Raw genomic sequence first — 25,528 nt, forward strand, 5'->3', positions numbered from 1 at the left:
CACCACAGACAGGTGCAGCACAGGCAGCAGGTCCGTGGGCAGCGGCAGCAAGTGGGGGGGCTCAGAGGAGTGTTGTCTGTGTCAGAGGAGCGCCTCTGCAGCTCTGACTCGTCGGACTCCATCTCCTGGAGAGACACAGGGAAGGGGTTCAGTGGAGAAGAGAACAGAGGTTAATAAAGCCACTTGCCAGAGGTAAAACCCCCAGACTGTGTACTAGCGTTCACCCCTCATAAGCCAGGTGGTGGAGGGATGGCGTTGGACGTGAAGAGGAAGCATTCCCAGGGCCATCCTATGGCATATTTTGATAGGAAATTGCAGGCTTCCAAATGCTTACTCTCTGAGAAGGAAGCACTCATTCATTCATTCATTTAGCAGACATGACAGAGGAAAAGAGAACACTCTACAAAAAGCCTGCAGGTTACTTGACAGGAAATATAAACCTAGTGTTCACATCCACTTCTACTTCCAAGAAGATATTTAAAATGAAATTCCAGGCCTCATCCACAATTTCTTCTAGTCGAGTACAGGCCGGAACAAGTACTGCTATTTAAGAGCAGATATATGAAAGGAACGCTTGACCCTTCTTAAGATCCCTGCTATATCTATAGCAGATACCACAGGAGCACACAGCTCTTCTTTACAACCGATGCTTTACACTTGTCACTTCTCCACAGTCAAATAATACTCAGCCATTTTCTATAGTGTCAGATATGAGATAGGAATATCCAACCCTTCTCCAGGGCCCTGCTCTTCTGGGTGAAATCTGTGACAGGAACTTGTAACCCTCCTCCAAAGGCCCTGCTCTTCTATGTCAGATATGTTGCAGGCACGTGCCGCTCCACTCCACATCCCCTGGCATTCTATGCCATGCCTCAAGCATGTGCCACTCCTCTCCACTGTCCTTGCAGATCTCCTGCAGCCATGGAGCAGAAACACTGTGCACTAATCTACAATCACTCCAATTCTACACGGTATATCCTGCAGACACACTAGTCTGTCTGCGAGTACCTACACAATAACTCTTGAAGCAGGATAGATATAACAGGAATACCCACCCTTGATAAAGTATCTTATATCGATGACCAGTCTTATGTCTCCATTGGCCTTGCACACTTAAAGTACTGGTGCCAACCACTCAGCTGCCTCATCTGGAACAGTGATGCTCTCCTAACAAACTCTCCTCAGTTGCTCTTTTAAGGACCTCCACACTTTGGCCACAAGAGGTTCTGCACCTTCTCGTTGTTTTATTTTTTTATAATTCTGAAGCCATCCCAATTTAGAACTGAAAGCATTAGAAAATCTATTTGGAAAAACACCACATTTTCTCCAACCTGGCAGACACGTCCTTGATGTACTCCATTCGGATCAAGTCAGGCACCAAGATCCTTCTGATGTAACCAACCCAAAATGTTGTTGCCGTTCACATATATCTTCCCTTCTGTAAACATTCTCGTATATTCTATAGGAACATGAAAATACCACAACATGTTTATCGGGTGACCACCAAAGCCTGGTTTAAAATCCTTTTTTTTGAGGTGCACATTGCTTTATAGAATGATATATATATACTTGTAAACAAACAATGCTTACTTTGGAGGTGGAATAAAACATCAACTCAACATAGCTTTAACTGATTTTAACAGAAACCAATAGACAACTATGCTTTGCATCACAAACCTGGAGAACCACCTCATCACAGACCTCCTTCCCATTACTCCTCAGACTAGTTTCACTCCTGCAACAACTGACCTTACTTATTACAAACTGCTTCGATGGCAGAACAATCTTTCCACTTAGCCATATGGCCTGCTTGCTCATTTACACTCTATAACACTCACATCAACTTTCTTACTGATTTCACCTCTAATTCTTCCACACAGCTCTCAATGTGTCTCATAAGCTTAGCGGTTCATACAACATCAGCGAACAGTAGCTCATCTCTGAGACATAACTCCTCCTTCATTTTGTCTAATTTATAATGAAATGCAAACTGGTCCCTTGTGCCTTCTTCCAGAAGAGCACCACTCTAACAAGAAGATGCTAGAACTCTTAACCAAGTCAAATATTTCTCTACAGATTCATTTTCTTTTTGTATACATCATCTAAAATAGAATCTTTCAACAATAGTGCTAATTCTTAGTAGATGATGTGAATATAGTTTCTTTACAGCTATATCAGTTTCATTCAGACCATGAGCATCTCTACGTGTGATTGCTTTGGCAAGTTATGCAAAACTTCTTGGCCTTCTGCTCCTGAACAGTGTGTAAAAAGTGCCAATTTCCTCTCAGCACTAAGATTAGCCCACAGATATGTGAATGATTTTAAAAATACCTTTTTCCATTTGTCCCAACTTAAATTGGGTTTGCCAGGATGTGATGAGAAGAATGGAGTTGATATTACATTGTGCTTGTCTACATGAAATCCAAAAACATGTGAATATGTTTTTTAAAACATGTATGTTTATGTGATTAATAACAACAGTCTATTAATAATGTAGATTCATGAAGAATACTTTGTTGAGGTTGAAATTTGTGGATCCCAATTCATATGAAAGTACAAAGGTTTCTCGAAAACAAATGGTGTATAATAATAAAACAGAATGGTGAAACATGTTCCTTTCATCTATTTAAATATAAAATTTATGTAAGTGAAAACAGACAGTCTTGTGTTGCTAAAGCACTCTGCATAAACTATAGTCACTCACGAGCAAGGTGCGCAGAGACTAAACTCATGCCTGGATAGCGCACTATGTACACAGTTAAGGCCTATCAGCCTATGTCTAGTCATGTGCAAGATTTTTCATGGAGATTCACTGCTGACGAATGCGCTAAACACAAGAGAATCTGTCAGGCAGCAGTCAATTGTGCGTCAGTTAAGACACATGGAGACTGATCCCTGCGGATCACACAGAGCCTCCTGTGCACAGTTATCAAAGATCCGGTCCCAACACCACAGGTGCTAGGAACACAAATCAATGTAAGAACAGGCAGTGTATGTGAGATCTCAAGGTGCATTCCTGTTAGACCTGGCATCCTTGGCATGGTTTCCCCAGACTTTTTGCCTTCTGACTTCCTGTTTTGCTGACTAAATTTTTGCTGGCTTTAGGATTCTGGACACTTTACCACTGGTAACCAGTGCAATGGTGCATATGCTGTGTACGCTAAACAAGGTAACATTGGCTTATCCACAATTGGCATAGTTCATTTACTTTTAAGTTCCTAGTCAAGTGCACTATATTTGCCCAGGACCTGTAAATTAAATGCTATGAGAGGTCCTGCAGCACTTCTTGTGCCGCCCACTCAGATTACCCTTTAAAGATGGCTCAGACCTGCCATGGCAGAGCCTGTATGTGTAGTTTTAAACTGCCATTTAAACCTGGCAAGTTAGCGTACTTGCCAGGCCCAACCCATCCGTTTTATTACATGTAATTCACCCCTTAGTTAGGCCCTAGGTAGTCCAATAAGCAGGGTGCACTGCTTTTAAAAGGTAAGACGTACTTTTGAGTTCTACGTGTCATGGTGGTGAAAAACTGCTAAATTTGTTGTTCACTACTGCAAGGACGATCTCTCACATAGGTTAACATGGGGATTGCCTTAAAATATTGTTTAAGTGCTATTTCCCATTGGGAACAGATAGAAAATTGGAGTTTGGTGTCTCTGGACTCAAAATTTAAAAACATATTTTCAGTAAAGTTGTTTTTTAAATTCCAGATCTGAAAATGCTGCTTTTAGAAATTTGCAAAACACACAAGATGATGGACGGAATGTTGCACATTGGCAAAATATTCACCCCCAGTCACAGATTTGGGTTTAATCCATCATTATTTTGCTCGCCAAACCACCCCAGTTCAGACATGGCCATATGCAAATCAGTCTTGACCCTGTGCCTCATGGGAATAGTCCAGCCTGAACTGCCAAGCCATGTCTTCCCTGGACTGGAATCAAGCATCCTAGGATCGGTTTCTGGCTATCAGCCATCATCAGCCAGGATAGCTTGACTCCAGTGGCATAGTGAGCACGGGACCCACGTCTGAGCATACCCTTCCCACATAGGGCGAACAGCAAAAAACACAAGATGATGGACGGAATGTTGCACATTGGCAACACATTCACACCCAGTCACAGATCTGGGTTTAATCCATCGTTATTTTGCTCACCACGCCACCCCCAGTTCAGACATGGCCATATGCAAACCAGTCTTGACCCTGTGCCTCATGGGAACAGTCCAGCCCGAACTGCCAAGCCATGTCTTCCCTGGACCGGAATCAAGAATCCTAGGACCAGTTTCTGGCTATCAGCCGTCATCAGCCAGGATATCTTGACTCCAGTGGCGTAGTGAGCCCGGGACCCACGTCTGGGAATACCCTTCCAACAAAGGGAACAGATAGAAAATTGGAGTTTGGTGTCTCTGGACTCAAAATTCAAAAACATATTTTCAGTAAAGTTTGTTTTAAATTCCAGATCTGAAAATGCTGCTTTTATAAATTTGGCATTTTCTTACTTTAACCCTTCTGTGCCTCTGCCTATCTCTAAATACACATCTGGGTTAGGGTGACAGCTGGGCTTTGTGCACTCCCTTTAGACAGTCACACAAAGGAAGCTAGGGTATGACATTTGCATCCTGTTGGCCCTCACCAGGCTGAAGGGCCTTTCTTAGGTAGATTGGGAGGGAGGAGTTGACACTTGCACCAGAATAGAGCTGTGCTTATTGCCACAAAAAGAACTGCATACCTTCCTGTAGCACGCCTAGAGCCAAGACAGGAAAGGCAGGGTCATTGTGATCTTTACATGCCTCTTTGTATCACCCACTTGAAAGGCACATTTGGGTATATGTACTGGGCCCCTGACACCACCAAATCAGTTCTGTACTGGAGCTAAGGATATTCTGTCTGGACGAAGAGCTGCTGCGCTGCAGGGGGGACTGCTGCTTTACAACTTGCTCTGCTGTTTCAGCCTGCTGCTAGCAGCTCCTTGTCTCAGAGTGAGACTGGACCTGCTCTCTACATCATTGAACCCAAGATTCTCCAAGGGCTTGCAGGGTTGCCTCCAGTTCTCTGGTGTCAGGGTCACAAGAGACTTCTTTCAACTCTGCTGGTGCTGCTGGAATCTGTCATCTATGAGTCCCACAGGTGTCTCTTTCAGTCCTGGGCCTCAAAGTGGCTTTCCTGCAATACAGCCCCTTTAAATCAAGCTTTTAGTATCTTTGTGAATTGGCCAGTTTGCTCAGGAGCCATGTAGCTCGCCTGTAGGATCAGCATGAACGGGCGCAAATGTGTCTCTTCGCACAGCAGCATCTCCGCTCGCAACCGCGAGGCCCCAGCCTGGCTGTCTGTGACGCCCGGCAGCTCTTTGCGCCCTGTAAACCTTTGCCAGAGATGCTCACCATGCTCCCAGAGAACTCTTTCTCCATGAATGGGACTCTTGGCTCAATTTGAGAAGGTAAAACTTCAGCTGGACCTGTTTGGAACTGTACTTGACCTGCACTCTATCGGGCTTGGCTTGACTTATCAGATTGGGTCCACTCTAGCCTGACCTGAAGTAACCCTTTAGTGCTATTGACTTGTAGCACTGTTTTTGGATTTAATATGTAAGAATTTTGTCGACTTCTACTGATTACATTTTTGCCATTTTGGTATTGAGGTTGTAGTGCACGTGGCTCCTCGTCACCAGTATAACTAAGCAGCCACCACATGTTAAGATAGGTAGGAGAACTCTTTGGTTCAATCTCGGCCACTGACTCTCTTACTCCAAGTGTCACATATGCACACACACAAGCCAGGTGTCAGGAACGAAATAACACACCATACAGTTTATTTTTTTTAAAACACAAGTTTAACAAATCTTAATGCTAAACGTCATTAAAACCAGAACATGCAGGGTCACCAAATGTTTTAAGAAACATATATGTATTGTGAAATAGCTCACTGAGTGGATTGCTTGCATTTGGGGTCTGTGTCTATTTCTTAAGTTCACTGGTTCTAGTGGCTTCAAAGTTGGCTCTAACTCTCTTTTTTGAAGTTGACAAAATGAGAAAGGTTAAGTTCAGCAGTAGGAGCACTAGATGTGCTAAGCACCCACATTCAAGCGCAGAATATTCCCACTACTACTAGGAGCAATGGAGCACTGACATTAACACCCCCCATTAATGTTGGGAGCATTAATACTACTAGGATCACTAGTGTAATGGCCATGAGCTTCCAGGTCCAAGGTTAAAGCAGTAGGAGCACTATACCTTCTGTTCTAAGCACCCATATCGAAAACAGAGCACTCATACTACTGGGCTCACTACCATGCCTATGCTGAGTACCAACATCCAAGTTCATAGCGCTTGAGCTGTTCAGGAGTCCATTAGACCTTGCTCTAGCTTACCAGTTGACCTTCAATGAACATCCATTTTCTGTACATGGCATGTGTGGTGTCAGTGAAGGGACGCACGTGGATTCCAAAAGAATCAAGTGCTACTGGGGAGCAGGTCCTCATCCCAGAAGACACTGCCTTCTCTTTATTCTAACATGGCCATTAGCCGATTTTTGCCAATAGATTTAGAGCAGAAGTAATCAGGATTTTAAATTCACCTCTGGCATTGGGTTAAATGGACAACTTGGACACATCCATTTTACAGAGGTCACTCACATTTTTGCTGTTTAGTTTTACATTGTTTTCCCCTTGGAATAGCCTACTTTTTTTTTAGCTTTTTTTCAACTTTCATTTTTCATACATTGCAAAGTTTACAAGATTACAAAATTAGATTTTTGTGTTAAAAAGTGATAATTGTATGCTCTTTGTAGTCATAAGGAACCAAATATGAGGCAGCATTTTAACTATTTTTGCATGCTTTACATCAACCACATTTGAAAAATCCTACTGTTTTTGCAATGGAGGAATTGTGTGTTGTTACTAAGAATAAATTACACCAAAATATCTCTGTTGGAGAGACCTTTACTGAAAATCATGCTTGGTGAGTCAGATAGAAGTGCTCCAATAAAGTTATCATTCATTAAGTTGGGACAGTGGTTTGACAACAACTTCCTGGAAGTCTGTGACTTCTCAGCAAATGAGGTTACTAATGCGATGGCACTACTCTAGTGTGCTACATCGTGATTGGGTTGGTAGCCAAATATCAAATCCTCTATAGCTAGTATATCAATCTCTCTTGTGCCAATTTCCAGGACCTTATTGGAATATCCCCTCGCTTGAAATCTTAGTAAAGTATCCCCCTTAGCTTCGCCAACATTTTTGGGGCATTATAAATAGTTTCTAACCTGATCAGTTTGCTGTAATTGAAATTAATGTGTAGCTACTAATTGAAATTAATGTGTGGCTGTAACATATCACGAAACATAAGTTGATGTTATTCTTGTTCAGTAGTTCATGGATTTCCAATAAGTCAGACACACTCTCATTTTAATAATGAAATTGGTTGTCAGTGCAATGCAGGCAAAGTATTATATTTGGTAGATACTTTTCATATAGCGGATTAATGAATGCCTGGTCCTCCCACCAGCCGAAGTACACAAAACTGGGGGTAGATGTCCATTGCTGTACCGCACATTTTTCAGGACAATAATCCATTAAATAGAACTACATTTTCCGTCAGAGAGAATTTCATAACATTGAGCAACATTCAATTGTGAATTAATCCTTATATCTAAGTCCCAAATTCTTTTGGTAAATCAGGTCAACTGTCTCATAACCAATGGGGTCACTCAGCTGGTGTAGACCCTCCTCTACATAGTCTTTTCTTGCCTACTTGATAAAATTCCCCCTTTGTAGGAGGGTTTAAATACTATTTCCTCCTCTCAGCTCAGTTTCTTCACTGTGTTAAATTCTAAGAATCCTTTTGATTTTACTGAACTCGTTTGTGTCTTAAATGGTTCAGTTCATTAATAGTAATTTCCTGAAAGACATTAATTTCATCATGATGTATAGAGGGCATAATCCTGGATCTTGGTTTAAAATCATTCTCACCATGCACATCAGGGCTGATCTCCGTTGAGTGTAAGATAACAATGATTTGTTCATCATTTAGTCATCATTTCTACTTCAACATAAATCTAAAGGATCAGTCTTTAAACTCACACTTTAAATGATGAAAATCAAGTAGACCTTCTGTGACTCCTACTGTCCATAAATTCTCAATTTATGCTAGATTTATGCTGTGCCACGCAATGTGCTTTTAAAGGAAATGATTGTACATTTATCAACCTAAATCAGAATTATTTTCCACCAGTGACTGCCTCTAATTTTACAATTTTTCTTATTTTTTTTATCTTCCACCAGATTATGGACTATCTGTCCATTGGGAATGACTGAATGAATGCATGATAACTGATTTTTTGAAACTTTGGGCTTGGAAAACAATAGAGATGTACCAATTAAGAGTAGCAAGTGGACACTAATGATGCAATGTAATCATTGGCCAACATGGACACCGTTGTTGATTCATTAATTGACCATAACCAATTTATTCTTCTCATGAAATTTGTCATCTACGTAACTTATGCTGCCTGAAGTTGAGAAAAGACTTTAACACATATATATGTAGTCTGCCTTTGCTGTTTGTCACTGTTTTGCATATAAAAACTAAAGGTAGTGGCGCTCACAGTGAACAAAGGGCCAGATGCACTAACGTTTTTTGCGGGCACAAATGGGTTTTAGACCCGTTTGCGACTGCAAAATCATGTGGCCCTTGTACTAATCCTATTTTGAGAATCACAAATCAATTTGTGACTCGCAAAATAGGATTAGCGACCCGCTATTAAATTTAGAAGGGGCGTTCAAAGGGCGTCCCTTCCTAATAGCGACTACAAAAGCTATGTATGACAGTTTTGCGACCGCAATTGCAATCGCAAAACAGTCGCAGTTTCCCACCCTTCACAGAAGGGTGGTAAACCACTTGCAAATGGGAAGGGGTCCCATTGTTAGTGGCTCTCAAAATATTTTTTAAGGGCAGGCACTGGTCCCAGGGACCACGATCTGCCCTTAAAGAACGAAAACTGAAAAGTTTAATTATTATTTTTTAAATGCATCCCGTTTTCCTTTAAGAAAAATGGGGCAGCATTAAAAAAAATACTGCTATATTTGAAAGCAGTCCCAGACATGGTGGTCTGCTGACCCCAGCAGGCCACCATCCCTGGGAGAGCCTGCCATTCACAATGGGGTAGCAATTTGCAACAGCCTCATTATTATGCATGAGGCATGCAATTTGCAACCCCATTGGGAATCACAAACAGTGTCTCAGACACTGTTGTGAATCCCAATTTGCAAGATGTAAATGTGACGTACATCTGGCCCAAAGCTCCTTTAATGAAATGATGGAATAAAGAACTTAATTTGCACCAGTACTCTGGAATGTATGTAGTTTATGTAGCATTGGAGTGATAAATATGTATGTTCATCCTTTAACAATTCTGCAAAAAACTATTCAAAAAAGGTTTACCCACTTTGGTTTTTTAATGGAGTGGTTGGTGCTGATTCACCAACCAAGGGTAAAGAAGAAGTGTGACGGTCCATAACACCAATTTGCCATTTTAATTCCAATAGGAACATTTTAATTCCAATAGGAACATTTGCTCTCTAATACAGAAAGTACAGCAGAACGGAATTACACCAAATGTGGCACAAAGTTAGAACTTTATTCAGAAATCCTGATTTTTATTATTTGATGCTGTCAAGGTCTTTAAAGGGTTGCCTACTTGAGGACGCTGATATCGTCGGAGGGCGTTGGAGACTTCTATTTCCTCAGCGCCTTGCCGCACCCGCTTCGCGGGTGCCGCTTCGCGGCGCTTGGATTGCCGTAAGGTTCCCGACTGTGGCGTGGAGCAGAACAGCTGTTGTAGGGGTGGAGCGTTGCAGGGACTCACTGATCCAGGAGTCCCTGCGTGGCCCGAGTGACCCGGCCTGCGCCCCCTGCTAGCTCCGCCTCTGGGCTGCAAATCGTCATAAAACGCCCATCTACCAGGCGTTCTTTGGGAGTGCTGTCAAGGTCTTTAAAGGGTTGCCTACTTGAGGACGCTGATATCGTCGGTGGGTGTTGGAGACTTCTATTTCCTCAGCGCCTTGCCGCCCCCGCTTCGCGGGTGCTGCTTCGCGGGTGCCGCTTTGCGGGTGCCGCTTCGCGGTGCTTGGATTCCCGCAAGGTTCCCGGCTGTGGCGTGGAGCAGAACAGCTGTTGTAGGGGTGGAGCGTTGCACAGACTCACTGATCCAGGAGACCCTGCGTGGCTCGAGTGACCCGCCCTGCGCCCCCTGCTAGCTCCGCCTCCGGGTTGCTACACGCCCTTAAAACTCACCCTCCTCTTCCGCAGCGCGGGACGCCCGCGGGATCGCCCGGGGCGAAGCCGGGGCAAAGGGCGGGCCCTCTGAGGCCCTCAGAGGAGCCGAAGGAGGCTGGGCTGGGCCCACTGGCTGAAATCTTACTTAGGAACATTCGTACTGTAAGGTATTAAGCTCCCTTTACTTTCTTGTGTGCGAGTATCGGCCTGCTAGCTTGCGAGACTCTTTGGTTGTGTTTCTGCCATCTTGGGGTCATCCCTCATCCTAGATCTGATCTAGACAATAGCTGCTACGCATCATGACCTCGACCAGCATTAAAGATATAAGTGTCGCAAATAATGGAACCTTGGACAATTATGTATTTAGGATTTCTTCTGATAGCGAAAGGGAGAGCACACTAGCAGAACGACAAGCTGAGCGACGTCGCTCTATTGAATTGATTAAAAACAAGCGCTTTTCCCCTGATCGCTCACAGATAGATAGTCCACCACACATTAGCTGCCCTGCTGACATCGAGGACCCTGACATAACCAATACCAGTATTCCAATACTATTACGAGATATAACTTCTACTCCTGACACAGTCAATGTATCGCACAGACTAGATTCACTTCCTCCCTGTAAATCACCACCGGAAACAGAAGTTATACCCGATACGCCCCTAACTGTAGTAAAGGCCATACGGAAAAAGCCAAAAAATTCTAAGCAACCCAGAGTTCAGGGTTCACCGCCAAGGAAAAGAAGGAAAAAAGGGAATGGATTACAGAGGAAAAAGATCAGCCACACTGACTTTGGGAAATCCACTAACGCCCCTATACCAGACACTACGATGACCCCTGTAGTAGAAACCCCACCACAATGTCAGACACTTGATACCCCCTGTAAGGATTTAATAGGAATAATGGAACATCTAATTAGAGCCTCAACACTGTCACTAATAGAGAGACTGAAAAAAATCGAAGATCGGCTCAGGACGTTAGAAGAGACATTAGCTCTAAACACAGGGTTAATTAATCAAAATGTCAGGCCCGTACCAGTAATTTCGCCTATGTCATCACCCTTAAATTCCATTGTCCAAAAAGATTCAAAAACTATTGAGGGGAAGGAAAAAAAAACACAACCTCCAAAGCCAGTTACTGATAAACCACAGCACCAGGCTGTACAACACGTAGACAGAGAGGCCCTTAGGAGAGAGAAAGTGCTTAATTCAGGAAATCCACAAAATAAGCTGGCTAGAAAAACCCCAGATAGGATTATAAAGCCTAGGGGGCGTCAAGTGGAATTGCCACCAGAAGCGGTCCCTCTGGTGGTGGTTCTTACAGGAGTCCCAACATTAGAAGATGGTAAGTGGGAAAACTATCCCCAGTTAAAAAATAAGACCACGTATTGGCTCAGGCAGAACCGTCCTCTTCCCCCAAACTTAAACGGCGAGATATTACACGTTCGCCGTCTTTCATGGCTTGGTAGTAGACCAAAGGACAAAATAGGAGACATAATTGTCATTAATTTCAGGGACCACAGAACAGTTAGTCACATTTTAAACTGGTATCCAGACAAGGGCAACGATTCCATCACGCCCTGTGATCTGACTTATTTTTACCCTAGATCGTTAGTGGCTCCCCGATCCAACTTTAGAATCAGCAATTTTAGAGCCGGCAATTATTCCCAGACCAATCACCTAATACCCCTCCAAAACCGTTACGAGATTCTTTCTCGCCACTCCCTGTTTGAAGGGATGAAAAGAATTGACTGACTGTGTAGTACGGCTATAAGGGATATTCCAGCTAATCCACCCTGTTGTAACATTAAATGTTCGGAGAAAAATGCTAGGTTAGCTAAAGACGAGGTAACCTTGTCACCCAGGGAAGGAAGTCTTGGGATATCGCTGACAGCAGATAAGCCCCCCACCAAAGACAAAGGAGAAAAAGCCTTAAATACAATTAGTAACAATGTGAATCCAAATACAGGAACTATTAGGATAATTTCCTGGAACATAGCAGGGCTTATTAAAAATATGTCTAAGCCAGAATGGAATGAATTCATAGAGGGATTCGACATTTGTATGTTTCAAGAAACATGGAGTACATCTCCCCAATATAAATGCGGATACACAACTTATTTTATCCCAGCTATTAGTACAGGGCGGGGCGGCCTTCTGGGGGTCTACAGATTTGGATTAAAATAGTGCTTAACTTGACTATCACCCCCCACTCAGGGCTATCAGATGATATATTGTATATTTCTGCAAAGGGCTATAAATCTTTTGAGTTGTTCAATGTGTATGCACGTGGGACTCCGGGAGGCCAAACGTCATCCACTATAGCTTTGCTTGAGGGGGCGTTGGCAGGTATTCGCCCCCTATCTAGTATTCTCATCGGGGGAGATTTTAATTGTACTTCTGAACCTTTGGCCACAGATGACATCATGTGTATGAATGAGGATGATTGCATAAAGTCTATCCCGCCGCTGACCCTAGCACCAATAAAAAAGTGGACCCCGAGAGTGATCCAATTAAATGCCCTATCAGTAGAATATAATCTATGTGCTTTGAATGGGAGAACATTATCTGACCCAAATGGGGCAATGACTTACAACAAACTCAGGGGCATATTATCAAGGGGGTTTATCTCCGCTTTTTTGGCTTTTAAAGCCAAGAAAGCGGAGATAAAATTATCTCCCTATTACCTAGCTGTCGCTAACACCAGTTAGCGACAGCTAGTAGGAGATAGCGACCATCTTGGGCCCCACTTTGCATGTCAGTGATATTTATCACTAATGACATGCAAAGTGGGCGTGCCAAGATGTTAGCGACTGGAAACAGTCGCTAACATCGCTATCTCCTATTACCAACTTTTGGAGATATTCGCGCTAAGCGCGAATATCTCCAAAAACTAACACCTGCCCTGAGCAGTTCTTAGCCATGTTATCCAATGGGAGGTGGATAACATGGCTAAGAGCATTAGCTCGGTAATGCATGAATATCGCGGACTTTTCAGCGATATTCATGCATTGCGGCCGTTTTTTATCGCATTTGCGATAAACCTTGATAATAGCAAGGTTTATCTGCGATAATTTCTGACGATGCTTAGCGTTAAAAAATTCGTTGCTAAGCATCGTTAGCGATAAATATCGCTTAACGTTGGTAATATGCCCCTCAGTTGTCCCTCCCGTATTGATTATATTTTGCTTGATACTAGTTCCTGGAGGAGACTAGTTGATATGGAAGTTGTACAGTCTCAGGACAGCGACCATAATCCACTATGTATGGAAATAAAATGGGGGAGGGAGAGGGATTTAGCAGAGATACCATTAATGATAACGAAAGAACTAATCCCGTCTGATGGTAACCGTAAGCTTAAGTGGAACAAAATATTGGGGCAAGAAGATAGTCTGCTTTCTATTAGAGAACTGGTGGAATCACAAACCAGGGAATTGACCTCTGAAACTATGGCCTGCTATAATGATAATAATAATTTTAGTCTTGAAGTTTCTTATAATACTTTAGTGAGGGAAATTGGATCCTTCTTTGTAGTATTAAGGCAGCGGAGGTTCAACAAGAAAACACCTTCTGCAACCCACCACCCCCTGGTATACGGCACAATGTAGGGAGAAGAGAAGGGAAATAGGAATTGCGATTAAGGGGAAAGATAGTGCAGCTGTACGGCTGGCTAGAAGGGAATACAATACCTGCATACCAAAGGCCAAGAGGGATTGGGAGGAGGAATACTGGCAGGAATTAAAGGTGGCAGCAAGCTCAAAAAATACAATATTATTCTGGAACATGATAAATAAGTTAGATAGAAAAGGAGTGGATCCTCTTGCCAATCATATAACTGAACTTCAATGGCATACACACTTTTCTAATCTGTATTATTGTGAGGAAGAAGTGGTGACATCTTGGTGGGGACAAACCTAAACCAACAACAATGGGATTATATCTATTGAGCCTTTCACAGCCCAGGAGGTAGCTGTAGCTATAAGGAATATAACCCCTGCAAAAGCGGCTGGCCAGGATGGGATACCAGGTGATTTGTATTTACATGAACCCAAGCTGTGGTCTAATTTTATTGCCCCATTGAAAAACGTAATCCTTGGTGGTCACCCTGTCCCCGACTCCTGGAAGGGAGCAGAAGTAGTTACAATCTACAAGAAAGGTGATAGGGAGGACCGAGCCAACTACAGGCCGATTAGTTTAATCGATGCTATGCAGAAAGTAGTTGGCCGGGCTATTGTGAATAGAATAGACAGATGGATAGAGGAGGGGAATATACTCTCCCATTTCCAGGCAGGATTTCGGAAAAATGTGGGGACAATGGATCAGGTCTTCAGATTCTGGGCGATCTATTGGAAAACAGTCACCGTTATGAAGGGAAAACTCTACCTGGCCTTTGTAGACCTTAAAAGTGCGTTTGACCTAGCCCCCGCGAAAAACTCTGGAAGGTCTTAATGGACATGGGGTTCCCATGCTATCTTCTGCAACTGATAGTTAAGCTCCACGAAGACAGTTATGCTAGGATTAGGTGGGGGAGCCAGGGGCAGCTAACAGGGAGGGTGACCGTGAATAGGGGTGTACGGCAGGGCTGTGTGATGGCCCCGACACTGTTCTCTCTCTTTGTCAATGGGGTCGTAGACTATTTGAGGGAGGACAGTGCCGATGCCCCGGTCCTGGCTGGGAAGAAAACACCTACCCTCCTCTTCGCTGACGATACCCTACTGTTGGCTAAAACTCCAACGGGCTTGCAAAAATTATTGGATAAATTTAGCCTGTTTTGCTATGAACGTGGACTCACCATCAACATGACTAAAACAAAGTTGATGGTGTTGCCCCCCCTAAACAGGGAAGGAAACCCCAGATTACCCTCAATGGATCTCCACTCGAGGTGGTGGAGGAATTTGACTATCTGGGAATCAGGATTAATAGTAAAATGAGGTGGGATTCCCATATAGCCAAGATGTTACTAAACCTTAAGAGAGTCTCGGGTGCCATCCTGAGGAGCCAGCGTTTATCAGTTAGTAGACCTATCGCTCCGGCTCTTGCTGTGTATGAAGGAAGGGCATCGCCTTCTGCGACATATGGGGCAGAATTATGGGGTGGAGAAAATGTCCAGGTCTTGGCCAGAGCAGAGAATAAATTTATAAGGGAATTAGTTGCCCTACCGGCTTCAACCCCGCTGAAACCTCTGTATCTGGATATGGGCAAACGCTCTATCTCAGATGTAGTTCATTTGTGCCCGTTGCTGTTCTGGGTGCGGCTAAGGAGGACCCCAGAGCTAGCAAACTATGCCCTGGTGTTGGACGAACTGATTACATTGAACACCGGTGGTAAAATCCATTGGGTAAACAAATTGAAACAGATGGTTTTGAAGTTGGGTTTGATTGAATCCTGGATTTCCCAGTCCCCACCCCCAAAACAAGTAATAAAGAAAATCTATTGGGAGTGGGTGGAGGCAGAAGAACAGAGGAACCCAAGCTGGGGTACTGTAACCATGCAGTTCATAGAACACAAACCGATTAGGAAGCTGGAACCCTTTTTAGATCTCATTAGAACACCTAGAGACAGAGTGATCTTCCTAAAGATGCGGTATGGAATTTTACCACTTAATTGTTTCACTAAAGGTTGGAAAGGCTCAAGGGCCCCTAACGGTGCATGCCCTTGTTGTCCCTGCAAAACAGAATCCCTTCCACACTTCCTGTTTGGCTGCAAAGCTTATAAGAGGGCAAGAAATAGATGGCTGAGACCAGTGTGTAGGGAGCTAGGGGTTAGAGATTTCCGGGTTGCCCTCCGCATCATCACAACTAATACGTCTCCCCTTTTCATTGTTTGTGGTGTGGCAAAATACTTATCAAGTGCTTGGCTTATTCGCATGAGGAAATGTAATGCTATTAATCCTTAGATCCTCCAGATATGGTTATTAATCAATTATATTTTTAATATTGATTTATTTAGTATTGTCATGTAATCTGGTTATGTTTTATGTTTTAAATGTATATAGTATTTTTATAAAATTTTAATATGGAATGTACATTTTTAGCTTTAATGTTTTATGAATTAATGTACTTTTATGATATGACAATATCGAATAAAGTATCAATCAATTATTTGATGTGTATCATTTCATTTGTTTTCGAGAAATTGCATCTAAAGAGGTCCCTGGGTTGGGCACAAAGGGGTTAACCTCCAGGCAAAGTTAGTGATATCTGAACCATCGGTGTTCAGGTAAGCTCTGATTGCCCAATTTACAAGGGATTGATCAATCCTGACTGGCTAGCCTCAACATGAAGAATATGTTGTGGCAGCCATTTGAGGACTCAGGGACATGATCCCTGTGTCCTGAAAATGATTTAAAGAAAGATATAATGGGTCTTAGTGCTTACACTATGACCCCTAGGGGCTTGTGGGAGGTGTTCCAAATGAACCCCCTCTCCCCAATTGGCTGGCCACAACATGGACAACCTGTTATGGCAGCCATTACAAGGCTCTGGGACATTGTCCCCAGTATAATGCATTGTAGTGAAAGTCTGGTTTTGAGGGTCAATAAAAGGAATACATAGTAAGGGTGATAACAGATTTTAGTCACATTATAAATCATTTGTTGGTGGTTGTTAGTGGTACCACACTAACTTTAGGAATTGTGGTGTGTTCTAAGGTTATTTTACCCTGTGAAAAATGTTGAACTTTTGGTGGGATTTGATGAAACATGTTTCAGACAAAACAGTTTTCTCATAGGAGTTTTGGAAGATGCTCCAGAAGTTAAAATGAGAACACATTTTCCATAAATTCACTCTATCATTCTTAGGCATGTGAAAAAAAGTGTGATATTCTGAGTAAAACATATTCTTCCAACAGCCGCAGCAGCAGCCTGTCAGTTCATTCCCCAGTGTTCCACTTCAGCTTCACCACAGTGGTCTAATGAAGAGCTACAATGCTAACATTTTGTATTTGTAACAAATGCGTGCCACATGAGATACTCACTTTGATGAAATCAGAGCTGTACAACTTTAAAGCATTTCTTTTGGAAACGAACAACATGAGGGGAGTTCATCTTGTCATAGAAATGATGGAGAGTGCTCTAAAAATCTAACATGTGGACACATTTTCTATACATTATCAAATATCTTCCTCATCAATGTCAGAACAAAAGTCTAGTATGCTGAGTGAAACATGTGCATCTAACACCAGCAGCAGCCTGTCTGTTGATTCCTCAGTACGATACTGCAGCTTCCCCACAACGTTATAAGAAAAAACTAGTGCAATGAAATGATTTACTTTCGACAAATGTGTGGCACACCTGACTGCCATATTAATGGAATCAAAGATGTAAAACTGAAATTATTTCCTAAAGAAGATGCTGCAGTAAATGAACAAAATATGTGGTTTCTTTTAGCCATGGACATTATGGTTAAGGCTCTAGAGAGCTACAATCAGGACACATTTTTACGTTCTTAATTACATCCTCATCCATGTGAATGAACCATTCTGACATACAGAGTGAAACATGTACTTCTAACACCAGCAACAGTCTGTCATTTAACTACCTATTGATCAACTGCAACTTCACCAGAGAGTTCTCATTAACAACTAGAGTGCTAACAGTTTGTATTCAAGACAAAAGTGCGGCACTCCTGAACTCCATTTTACTGGAATAAGAGTTGTTGAGTTTAAAGCCTTTCCTGAGAAGCAGGCTGGAGTATATGAGTATTGAGATGTTAATGTAGGTATCAAACCAGTGGGTAAAAAATGTCAGAAGAGGTATATGTTTTCATTAATTTGAGGCATAGCATATTTCTAAATGGGCTAACAATAGTGAACAAGAGCGACATCTGCATAAGTACAGCAGGCCCCTTTCACACCTGTTTACTCACTGCACCCATATTCTCACTCAGGACCCTAATTTTCAAATAATAACATTTAGGTAAACAAACTTTCCGCACAGCGGGGTTGGCCTCCTGTGCAGGGTTTGGCATGGAGCCAATTTATGATATGATTGCAAAACCACATAAATGTACTGAGAAAAACATAAAAGTGTTATAAACAGGTTAGGTGTTATGCCCTTAACTTACATTACAAAAACCTAAAAATTCACAGAAAAGAACAAAGATTAAAGTGATGTCATATTTGGGTTTTGAAATAAGACAAGAACATTAATAAAAAACAAAACATTGATATACATCAGTTGATGTTTTTTGTTAACTAACTATAGCTGGTGACTCCATTCTGTACTGATTATGACTTCACAAATTACATAACTTATTTGATGATATCACTTACTAGATATAAAGAACAACACTGTTCAAATGACTAATAAGTCCTGCAGTCCCTCCAAAAAAAGTTAAAGAAAAAAAGTTGATAATTGGTGGGAAATGAGCCCTTGTAGAGCGTTGGATACATATGTCTTGAGTGATGCAATATGTTAAGTTGTAAGCTGTGCAACCTAGGAGTGTAAGTTATAGTGGCCTGACTAAAACCATGACTGGAATATTTCAGTGGTATTTGAGGTTTTTTAATGTTAGTACAGTGTTTCTTGTCTTTGCCTGCTTTGTTTTGTTTTTTCAGTGAATTTCTAGTTGTTTTATGTAAATTAAGCTCTTAGCACCTAACCTTACTATAACATCATGTTAACTGTTGTTTTTTTAATTGAATATATATAGACATAAATATATATATTAACTGAAAAAAACAAAGGTTTCAGGCACGTTATAGTTAGAAATTAGCATTTAAAAAACCTTAGAAATTCACTGAAAAAAACATTTGTTTTAGGGAAAGTTATAGTTAGTTGGACATTTCACTTGTACAAAATCAGAGAAATTCCCCCGTTATAGTTAGTTCAGCTAACTATAACTCACGCCCCCGCAATGCACTGCTGATGACATCACATATTTCATCACTCATGACATGGTCAGTGACATCACTGATGATATCTCAAATGACATCACTGATGACATCACTGATTACATCATCCAGTGAGTGTGTGTTTCTGTAAAGTTTAAATATGTTTAATATATATAGGGAAAGGCTTATTGAAGAATGAGTGGGTGCAAAAGTGTCTGAATGGATGATTTTGTAGGTTTGTGACTGATTCTATAAGTGAGTGATTAAAAGTATCTTTCTGAATGCATGGGTTAGTGACTAAACTGTGTGAATGTCTGTATCCGTCTGTTGGTTGGTGTGTAAGCGGCTACATGGGTTTGTGAATAGCTACATGTGTGTCTATATGAGTTATTGATTGGTTGTCTGAGTATCTGTATGGGTGCCTGAGTGTTTGTGTGGGTGGGGTGTGTGTGACTCTGTGCATAGATGTGTGAGTGGGTGATTCACTGGGTGCATGGTTTCAAGAGTGCATCTGTGATGGACTGTATGAGTGGGTGAGTGTTTGTATGAGTGTGTTAGTGAGTTAATGTATATCTCAGTGGTACATGCGTGAGTAACTGCATATGTGAAAGGCAGTATATATTTGTGATAGAGTATATAAATGTCTATAAGTGAGAGTGTGTGATTGTGAGAGTGGCTGTATGGATTAGTGTGTGCTTGTATCAGTGATTATATAAGAGCGTAAGAATGTGGTAGTATTTGTATGAGTAATTGAGCTGGTGTGTGTATAACTGTATAGGTGAGTAAATGGCAGTGTGATTAATTTGTTGCATGACAGACTAGGTGTGCGAGTACCTCTATGGATGAGTGAGGGTGTGTGAGTGTCTATATAGGTGTACTAGCTGCCCGTCCCGACGTTGTCCGGGTATAAAAAAGATTTACCTGAAGGACGGCAAACTTTACTGAACGCTACCCCACCGCTTTTCAATGCAGCAGGCGTCTTAGAATGCACACGCCCACACACAACAACGCTGAAGGGCACGCACACCTCAAGACATGCACGAACGCTAATCTCATCACAGTGAGATTAGCGTTCGTGCACGTCGTGAGGTGTGCATGCTGTTCAGCGTTGTTGTGTGTGGGCGTGTGCATTCTGAGACGTGTGGGCGTGTGCATTCTGAGACGCATGCGTTTATCCCCGGTTGAGATCGGTAACGCTTATGCCCACAAAGGTTGCTTCGCAACATATGCTACTAACGCCGCCTGAATGGCAATGTGCGTGAATGCGGCGCACCTTGTGTCTTCTATACGGACGTGTGAGAAGTGATTGTAACTCGTGAATGGAAAGGCACGCTACTGAATGACGCGGCCATTTGTTTGTTATAAAATTTGTGGTACGCCCCTCTCACATGTGTGTACTTTGACATGGCTACGACCATGCCCCCAACACGCCCAGGGCACTCTGAGTGTGTAGTTTGACACGCCCACGTCCCTCTGACAACGGTTACGGCCACAAAGTAAAATGTGTGTAGTTTGACACGCCCACAAACACGCCCCCGACATGCCCACACCAACGCCCACGCCCACAAGGGACTACTTTACCCCTAAGGTTCTTTGACGTTTCTAATGTATATGGTGGCCACCTGTATAGGCTGTGTCCATCTGCTGCAACTCCCCTTTCCAATGCTGTATTGGGTGTTGTGATTGGTGCTGTACTTCTTGAGTTTACCCACCTCAAAGGTTTCAGCTCTCTCTTTATAATATTAGTATGGATGAGTGCATATGATAGTCCTGCACTGAGTGACCATAAGTAAGAGTGACTGTACGGGTGAGTGAGTGGGTATGTGTGTAAACCTAAGAATCAGTGAGTGGGTATGTAGTTATTGGTGTTGGAGTGTCTATGGTTTTGAGAATGGCAGTCTGTAATTTAGAGTGGTTGTATCAAAGCTTATATTAGGCTGTGAGATGATGCACCAAATTATCACATGGATGATGTCAACAGTAATGTCACTTGAGATGTCATCAGTGATGTCATCAGTGATGTCACTGACCATGTCATGAGTGATGTAATATGTGACGTCATCAGCAGTGCATTGCGGGGGCGCGAGTTATAGCTAGCTGAACTAACTGTAACGGGAATTTCTCTGGTTTTGTACGAGTGAAATGTCCAACTAACTATAACTTTCCCTAAAACCTATGGTTTTTTCAGTGAATTTCTAAGGTTTTTTAAATGCTAATTTCTAACTATAACGTGCCTGAAACCTATGGTTTTTCCAGTGAATTTCAAAGGTTTTTTATATGCTAATTACTAACTATAAATGCCTGAAAGCTATGGTTTTTAAGTGAATTGTTAAGGTTTTTTAAATGTTAGTTTCTAACTATGCCTACAGAGGGAGGACATGTGAAGAAAGAAGAAAAAACGCACAGAAAGTAGCAAAAGAAATGCGAAAGAACCAACAGAAGTCCACAAAGACGAAGAAAAGCACAGGAAGAAGCAAGACATGTGCAGAAAGAACCAACAGAGTAGCAGAAAGAGGCCTTGTAGCAAAATCATCCTGTGTCCACAACTTTTTCAGACGGGTACTGGTGGTAACTGACTCTGACTAACCAGGCCTAAAGCCAGTGCAATGCTAAAAGACACTTAGAATTCAGTGGAAACACCTACATACACTAGGGAACACTATGTGTTGGGGTACCCCTGTAATTAGCAAGACCTCCTCTGTAAGGCCCTAGTATATAAAAGGGCAGGAGGATTAAAACTACCTCTACGTTAGAGGTGCAGAAATATGCTACTTTGACTAGTAGTCACGTTTGCAGAGTGGTGGAGAAAGGGTGCTGGGCGTCCAACCAACGCTCAGGAATTCCGCTGCGTCAGACTTACAGGAGGTACCAGCAGGGATTCTTGGCACCCAAACTCCCTCAGGACTAAATTGGCCTTCATCCCCCATCCCGTAGTGGTAGAGAAAGAGGGCCATGGCCTCCGAAGACGTCTTAGCAATCCCACTGTGTGGGACTTACTGGTGGTAACAAGAGTGGTAGTTGGCCCCCAAGAGCATCCTTGGGGGCCAACTTCCCAAACTATTACCTCCAATCAGTTCCCCACAGCAGCATTGGTAAGTACTCGTACCAGGCCACGCCCACTTTGCCCACCACTCTACAAATGCGCTCCCTGGCACGCTCTTGGATGAGGAATGAAGTCTCCTTCAGTGCTGGGGGTCCTTTAGGGGCCAACTAGCATACCTTTTACCTCCAGTAAGCCCCATTGGTGAGAGGTAGACAAAGGCCATGCCCCCTTTCTCCACCACTCTGCAAACACGCCCCCTGGCGCGTTATAAGTTTGGGGATTAAGTCCCCTTGAATCCTGAGGATCCCTGGGGTCCAAGTAGCCCACTAGGTACCTCCAATAAGCACCACAGAGCTGCATTGCAGAGAGGTGTAAAAAGGGGTGTGGCCTAGCCTCTCTGCAACGCAGGCCTGTGGCACTTAGTGGAGGCACCTGGTGGGCTAGTTGGCCCCTAGGGGCCCTCAGTATTGAAGGGGAATTAATTCCAAAACTTACACGCGCCACAGGGCGTGTTTGCACATATGTCACCTCAGTCCTCAGCCCTCCCTTCACCACTGTGCAAACGTGCCCCATGGTGCATTTTATGTTGGGGGATTAAGTCCCCTTGAATCCAGAGAGTCCTTCGGGTCCACCTAGCCCACCAGGTGCCTCCAGTAAGCGCCACAGAGCTGCATTGCAGAGAGGTACCTGGTGGGCTAGCTGGCCCCCAGGGACCCCCAGTATTGAAGGGCAATTAATTCCCCAATTTAAAACGTGCCACAATGTTGCTGGGAGGGGGCAGGGCATCTGGCACGATTGTGTCTTTTTTTCTTCTTTTTTTAGAAGGGGGTTGTGTGGCCCCCCTTCTTTTCGCTTTTTTTGGGCCCTGGGGACCCCATCCCCCAGGGCCTGACACCTTTAAAAAGAAAAGGCCAATTCCAGCCCCGGGGACCCCATCCCCCGGGGCATGGCCACGTTATTTATTTTAAATAGTGGAGGTGGCTGCATGGCCTCCCTCCAGAGGCCTCTATTGGCCCAGGGGACCCCATCCCCAGGGCCGGCCTTTATTTATTTATCTTATTATTTATTTAATTTTGGGGAGGGAGCCGCGTGGCCCCCTCCCGGATCACTTCTAGCCCTTAGGACCCCATGACCCCACGGTCCCTGACGGCTCCCCGCGTACTGCGGGAAACGGCACTGCTTTTTCACATGGGGAGCTGCTAACATGCAGCTCCCCATGTGGAAAAGCAATCTGCTTTGCTTCATTGAAGCGAGAGCAGGTTTCCCTGCTCACGCTTCAATGAAGCGAAGCAGAGTTTGCAATGAGAGGGTGGGAGCCACACGGCTCCCGCCCTGTCATTGCAAACAGAGGTGTCCCGGGGGTGGGCACCCCGGGACACTCCAGAACCGGCCCTGGGAGGTGGCGATCCCCAGGACCATCAAGGGCTCCAGGAGGGCGGCCCCCTTCTCACCTATTGCACAGCCCGGGGGAGTTGGTGGTGGTTCCCAGAGCTCGGGGGTCCGTTACAGACCCACAAATTTGAATATTAGTGCCCCGGGGAGGTGGTGGTCCCAGGGGCGTGTGGGGGGGTTCGACCCCCCCACAAAGGTGTTTGTTTTAAAAAAAATGAAAAGCCCCAGGTGGTGGCAGTCCCTGGAGCAGCAGGGGGGGCGTGTGCCCCCTGCGATTATCATTAATAAAAGCCCCGGGGGTGGCCCTGGGCCCCCGCAATTACAATTTTGAATTTACACCATTTAAAAAAAAGGGCGCTTTCTGAACCAAGCCCTACCTTTTTGCCAAATTTGGTGTAATTCCGCTCAGCAATTCGGGCTGTAGCCGTGTCTAAATTTTCCTACGGAAATTAACGTGGAGAAAACTCATTTTGGGACCCACTTTTTATCTCGGCCCGCTTGGTGAATCACCCTGAAACTTTCAAGATAGGGGCTGACCGGAGCGGGCCATAAGTTTTGAAAATTTCGCGAAGATTCATCAACCGGCGCCAAAGTTATTGGGAACACAAAAACGCTTTTCCTAAGGAAACTAGGTCCTAACTATAACTACCTACTGTCGACCACCAGTAGGTAATGTCTATACATGTGTGTGTATGTGTGTTTTGTGTGTATATAATTTTAAATGTTGTACTAACTTAACATGAATTCAGATGGGGTGTTATTTAGTTCACTGTTTACACTGATTTCAATTACAGTGTACTGCAGTGGCAATGGTTGGCAACGAGTGGTGTTTTACCTACTCCGAGTCTTGGCTGGAGAACATTTATACCTGTTTTGACACCTTTTCCTACTCTTATGTGGTTGTGTGTTTTGTATTTGCCTCTCCCCCAAACTCCTCCTTAAATTTCTCTTAACCTATTCCATTCATTAGAATGTATTTTTCAACCACTCCCCTTTGCCCCTCTCAAATCTACTACTAATTCATGTACTTACATGTGTGGAGATCACTGTCACCATATAGGAGATTTCCACGCAGAAAAGATAGTAGAGGTTGAGGTATTTGGCTGTAGGTTTGTGAACTACACGTTGTAGTACTTGAGTACTACATTGACTACTACAAAATACAGTTTGTGAATCTGGCCCAATGTTTGTTTCTATACAGGATACTGTTGTAATGTTTAATATATGTACACAATCACTCATAGTGTTATACATACACCCACTCACTTACTCATACATACAGTAATGCATGTACTCACTCACCTATACAATCACTGGGACAAGCACACGCACACACACACATATATATATATATATATATATATATATATATATATATATATATATATATATATATATATATATATATATATATATATATATATATATATATATATATATATATATATATCAATCCAATTGCTCAGATGTGAGGCCACACACCACTCGCAGGACAGTTTCCAAAACTTTTATTTCAAATATGCAGCTTTTCATCCCGGTGTTCCAAAATTAACTGGGTTCAGGTGTGCCCCCATTGTCATCTTTCAACAGTGTTCGATGGGAAATGTAGTAAAATACCGCAGTTCATACCCTCCAATGGGTTCGATTCCTGTATGCACTTTCAGGGATATATTCAAAGCCCTCCATTAGGCTCCCGGATGAAACCACCGCATATTAAATGTTCAGCCTGCCGTGCCATTGCATGAAAAGAACGTTACCTCTCATGCGGTCCTTTATTTTCAATCAGGTGGTGCGATCCCTCCACGGCCGGAGCCGCCGTGATAACATATCAATCCAATTGCTCAGATGTGAGGCCGCACACCACTCGCAGGACAGTTTCCAAAACTTTTATTTCAAATATGCAGCTTTTCATCCCGGTGTTCAAACCCTTGGCCTGACGCGTTTCAAAGCCTTCTCGCTTCTCATCAGAGGCCACATAACAGGAATACAA

General features: G+C 43.2%; 1 protein-coding gene across 1 annotated transcript in view; it reads right to left on the reverse strand.

Annotated features, from left to right (window-relative positions):
* The window catches only part of LOC144825121 (regulator of G-protein signaling rgs-2-like), a 145,910-nt gene that overhangs the window by 93,941 nt on the left and 26,441 nt on the right, over positions 1-25,528 (reverse strand). The window contains exon 2 of the mRNA XM_078683998.1: positions 4-125. Within this exon, the coding sequence (XP_078540124.1) occupies positions 4-122 (119 nt within the window). The 5' untranslated portion in view covers positions 123-125. The remainder of the gene's footprint in view (positions 1-3; positions 126-25,528) is intronic.

Source organism: Lissotriton helveticus, chromosome 3_1, assembly GCF_964261635.1.
Source record: "Lissotriton helveticus chromosome 3_1, aLisHel1.1, whole genome shotgun sequence".
NCBI lineage: Eukaryota > Metazoa > Chordata > Amphibia > Caudata > Salamandridae > Lissotriton > Lissotriton helveticus.